Raw genomic sequence first — 5,383 nt, forward strand, 5'->3', positions numbered from 1 at the left:
TCCATATGTCTAGGCGAGAGATGACCACGTAAATGTGTTCGCGGCCAGCGACGAAGAAGAGGAATTCAACATTCATGAACAAAGGAGCAAGCAAATCGCGTCGCAGGCAGCTGAATCGCGACAGATTCAGTGAGCAGTGGAAGCTTTGATCGACTGGATTCGCACCGCAGGTTGTGCGGTTCGGCGAGACGGAGGAGGAACAGTCCGCGAGCAAGGGCCGAAAATTTGCGACAGGGCTTCCAACAAAGGATTTCAGAGCAAGAGTTCGGTCTTGCGAGCAGCTCGGTCAGAGGGAAGATGCGGAGATCGCGCAGAGAAGGGTTCGGGGAGTTCCCTGTTCGGGAGTTCGCGAAGCAGGAGGACCTGAGCAGTTTGACAAGGCGCGACAGCGCTGGAGAGGCAGTTATTTTCGTACAAGAGACAGAGGAGAAATTCTTGATTTGTTCCGCTGGACGCAGAGGAGTGCCTGCGGGAAGGAGGCGCGAGCACATAACAGGAAGTTTTCTCCGGTGAACAGATGTGATCTCTGTAAGAAGGTATGAAAGCTCTCCGTTCGGTTGGCGAAGGCAGTGGAGTTCACGGGGAGAAGACTAGTTCTTGGAAGGGCAGCATGTAGAATTCATTGGAAGAAATCCTAGCCACGACAACGAGTTCCGCCAAATTCGACATTGAGAAATTTAACGGGAAGAACGACTTCGGCCTATGGAGAGTAAAGATGAGAGCTCTATTGGTTCAGTAGGGTGTTGCAGAAGCCTTGCAAGGGTCGGCGGCATTACCGGCCGACATGACCGAGAAGGAGAAGATCGGCATACTGGACAAGACCCACAGTTTGATAATCCTGAGCTTGGGCGACAAAGTTCTGAGGGAGGTGTCGAGGGAGACAACAACTCAAGCATTTTGGGCCAAACTCGAGGTACTCTACCTGCGTAACGATGAGAGCTCTATTGATTCAGCAGGGTGTAGCAGAAGCCTTGTAAGGGTCGGCGGCATTGCCGGCCGACATGACCGAGAAGGAGAAGATCGGCATACTGGACAAGGCCTACAGTTTGATAATCCTGAGCTTGGGCGACAAAGTTCTGAGGGAGGTGTCGAGGGAGACAACGGCTCAAACACTTTGGGCCAAACTCGAGAGCAGATCGACGAGTTCAACAAGATCATCGACGACCTCGAGAACATCGACGTCAAGATGGACGATGAGGACAAGGCACTATTGTTGCTAAACTCTATTCCTAAGAGCTACGAGCATTTCAAGGATGCGATGCTCTATGGAAGGGTGCAGACGATTACTCTAGAGGAGGTTCAATCTCTATTTAGAGCGAAAGAACTTCAGAGGAAGCATGACTAGGACAAGGAGGTCAGCGGAGACAGTCTTATTGTCAGAGGAAGATCAGACAAGAAAGATTCAAGAAATGGTCAGTACAGATCAAGGTCAAGCAAGGATGACGGGAATCATTCATCAAGGGGATCTTTCAAGTGCTATCATTGTCACAAAGACAGCCATTTCAAGAGGAACTGCCCAGACAGGAAGAATAAGTATCAAAAAGAGCCAGAAGAATCAGAAGAAGCAAGCGTAGCCTCTGATGACTACGATTCTGCTGAGGCCCTGGTGATCACAGAATCTGAATCCAGTAAGGAGTGGATCCTCGACTCAGGGTGTTCTTTCCACATGCGTCCTCATAAAGACTGGTTTGAGACACTGCAACAGGAAAATGATGGGTTCGTTCTACTGGGAGACAATAAAGCTCACAGGGTTGTTGGAAGTGGATCATTCAAGATAAGGATGTTTGATGGAGTTGAACGAGTAGTGAAAAATGTCAGGTACGTACCAGAGCTCAAAAGAAATCTGATTTCTTTAGGTACGCTGGAGTCAAGCGGATGCTCGTTCAAGGCAGAGAATGGCTGCATCAGAGTAACTAAAGGCTCTCGTGTCGTCATACAAGGAGTCAGGAAAAAGGGGTTGTACTCTCTTATTGGAAGAACCGTGATTGCTAAGTCCATGTACTGTTTGGACTTAGCAGACTCAAGCAAGGGCTGAGGGAGCCTCAGGGGCCAGGTGGAGGGAATCTTTACTTCGAAGCTTCTCAATTGAGGGTCAAGGTGGAGAATTATTATTTTGACCCCCAATTAATGAACTAAGGTAAAAGAATACTTTTGTAATGTGATACCGTTCACCTACCACATCTCACCTACCGTTCACCTACCGTTCACCTACCTCCCACCTACCACTCTCTTGCTTCTATAAATAGAGAGGGTGTGAGGCTTAGGAGAGCAAGAGGAAGAGATCTTAAGCTACCACAAAAGAGGAGAGAATAACTATAGAGTTAGAGAGGAAGAGAGCATCTTGAGGCCTTGTATCAAGGTGTCGCTTGAGAGGGAGGCCATAGAAGGAAGATGAGGGCTCATCTCTATGTATAAGCTATGTATTCTTCATTTCTTTTACCTTAGTGAAATATTTGATTGATTCCCTCCCGTGGACGTAGATCCAGTTGGATCGGACCACGTAAACGATCTGTGTTTGCTTGTGTTCCTTTTTTCGTCTCATTTCTATGCTAGAAAGTACATATCTCACAACACAAAAGTTTGTCATAAACATGTTTTGCAGATGAAACTTAAATTTTTTTTTTTTTCAAGGACTTGCATGTTATTTAAGATGCATTTTGATTTACCAGGTTCTAAAACAAGTTGATACATTAGTTGAATCTCCGAGCTCTGTCATATTGATAAGCAATGAACTATATTGAAGTGTCAAAATAGTCATTGCATAGGATCGTTTTAGTTTTAGAGTGTATAGAAGTGTCAAATTAGTACTTAGAATCTTTTAAATGGGGTTAAAATAATCCTCCTTATGGACTATTGCAACCCCTATTAAAATACTTTAGACTTTGGAACTAAAATGACTCTTTGCACAGTGTAAGGAATCATTTTGACACATTTCTCCTTAAAAATATTATGAACTCTTTGTTCATCGAACAATCATACATTTTATCTTCATTATCAGATTAAAACATTGCGCTCTGTTTTTCTTAAAGAGTTGGCTTGAATTACTTTTTAATTGCAACAATGGCTATTCCTCTTTCAAGGAATCTGCTTTGATGTTATTGCTGTACATGATAGTACCTTTTTAAGCTTCACATATGGCTGTTGCAAAGTCTCTGATATCAGAAGAGTTTTTTTATTTCCCGTTAAAAAATTTTTATGAAAAAGTTGGTTGCTTATGAATATGAGAAACTTTAGTAGTTCAATAATTCAAATTAATGAATGCTGCTTTACGCTCTACTGTGAAATCTTCAGTTTTAGAGTTCCCTATTAGCTTTAAACTTCTGTTATATTGTGGCATGTCAGATCATGCCAGATACACTGATAATATTGTTGCTTGTTTAAAAAAAAATGTCAAAATGATCCCCTAATTATTCGTAGGAGATTATTTTAATTCCAAAGTTTATAAAAGTATAAAATGTAGTCCTCAAACTCTTTTAAGAGATCTCAGTCCAAATTTAGAAAGTCTGGGGATTAATTTGTAACTCTTATAAATTTTGGGACTAAAATGATTCCATGTAAATAGTCAAAGAGATTTTTTTGACACTTCACTGGTTGCTTTTATATTTTCTTTCAAAGTTTGTTGTATGTTTACTTGCTGATCAATTCTGGCATGGTATATTCCAAGCCTGTGCATCTTTTGAAGGGGGAATGTTAAAAATGCCTGATAACATTATTCTATTTAAGAAATATAGTTTAGAAAACTATAGTTTTGTATGCAAATATCATTTATAATCTTTTTAAGTGTATTTTTGGTCTTCTAATTATAGTCTTCATGAAATGATAATCAGCTTCAAATCTCCTCAACGTTCTTCTCCTTCCCTCACCATGCTGAAAAGTTTAATTGAGCCAAATAGTAATTTTTTTCTGGCTTGTTCAGGAGGATGAACAATGTAACGTTGAAGAAAAGTTAATGAAAGTTCTAAATTTGCGTTTTTGTCCAAAGTATCAGAATGGCTTGATACAAATGCAATGCTCTACTCTAAAATCTCAATTTTTTCTTTGCAAATTTTATGTTATGTTATGTTATTTATTTATCTCTTATTTTGCATGAAGGTATATGATGGGATTCTGCCCAAATGGACCTGGGTGCAGATTTAAACATTCAAAGCTGCCTGGGCCTCCTCCCCCTGTAGAAGAAGTTTTGAAGAAACTTCAGCACCTGAGCTCATTCAGCAGCTATGGCTCTTCTAACCGACAATTCCAGCCAAGAAGTTTTGAGACATGGAAGAAAGAACAAATTAATTAATTTTCTGGGGTTTTAAATAACAATTTTACAAGAATAAAACATTAACTGAAACAAAATTTACCCAAAAAAAAAAAATTTGCAGAACCTGCAGCAGAAAATCCTGCTTTTATTCATCTTTAACAAAGAACTGGGTGTAGATATTTTCTGTGAAATAGCTTTGAGGCTCTGCAGAGAGTGAAACTTTAGCTTCTGTGCCCAAAATATAAGAAGCTGGTGTCAGCTAATTTTGGTAGTAAAAAAATTTGGGGCATTTACACTCATACCACCCATTTTCTATCTATTTACATATCTAACATCTAAAATTTGTTTCTTATACTTAATACCACCCAAAGTTTTCAAATCGCTATTTTATTTCTAAAATACACAGAAGATGAAGTTTAGGTGTTTGATATGTAAATACATGGGTGTCAAGTGGTATATATGTAAATTTTCCTAAAAAAAATTTGAAACTTGTTAAAAAATAGCAATTTGAATTTGATTTATCTAAGAAATGTATCTAATAAATTATTCTTTATGTTGTATTTTGATTTTTTTATGGGATAAATCAAATATTGGGGAATGTATATACATAGCATCTAATTCTCATATATTTATTTATCTCATAACTAAACTTTAATTTTTACAATCTAAGCACTTTTATCTGCATGAAAAAGTGGATTAGTCATTTGATAATAATGCAGGAAATATTTCTCATTTTATATGAAGATTCAACACTTGCATAACTAATTGAAAAAGAAAATGTAAAATAGACCAAAGGCTTTATATGAGAAGTCTAGAAGGAGAAAAAATCATATGCTCCGACTAAAATCAAATAATTTAGTATATAAGTAGAAGAGAAAAGAGGTCCATTCTTCATTTTATTGGTTAAAGGTTTCATTTTGGCATGTTATATTTGTGGTAGAGGCGGTCTCTCATGAGTATCTAGTTGAGAGGCAATGTAAACTGAGTGTAGTTGCATAATGCTTGGCTATGGAGCGATTTTTGACATAGGTGATGTTTGTGGTGTTGCATGGTTGTTAAAACTCACTTTCAAAAATAAAATATTAAGTGATTGGTAGATAATGAATTAACTTCCTAAAATAACTCTCACTCATTAAT

The 5,383-nt window shown here is 38.7% G+C and overlaps 1 protein-coding gene across 2 annotated transcripts in view; it reads left to right on the forward strand.

Moving 5' to 3' along the window:
• Positions 1-4,646, forward strand: part of LOC110034040 (30-kDa cleavage and polyadenylation specificity factor 30-like) — a 7,096-nt gene extending 2,450 nt beyond the window's left edge. The window contains exon 2 of one of the 2 annotated variants that reach the window (XM_020738286.1): positions 4,097-4,646. In XM_020738286.1, coding sequence (XP_020593945.1) covers positions 4,097-4,285 — 189 coding nt within the window. In that variant the 3' untranslated portion in view covers positions 4,286-4,646. Of the gene's footprint in view, positions 1-4,092 lie in introns of both variants that reach the window. The other variant, XM_020738278.1, reaches the window with a different exon arrangement.
• The last annotated feature ends 737 nt before the right edge of the window (positions 4,647-5,383 follow it).

The sequence above is a fragment of the Phalaenopsis equestris genome, unplaced genomic scaffold (genome assembly GCF_001263595.1).
Source record: "Phalaenopsis equestris unplaced genomic scaffold, ASM126359v1 Scaffold000002, whole genome shotgun sequence".
Taxonomy (NCBI): Eukaryota; Viridiplantae; Streptophyta; class Magnoliopsida; order Asparagales; family Orchidaceae; genus Phalaenopsis; species Phalaenopsis equestris.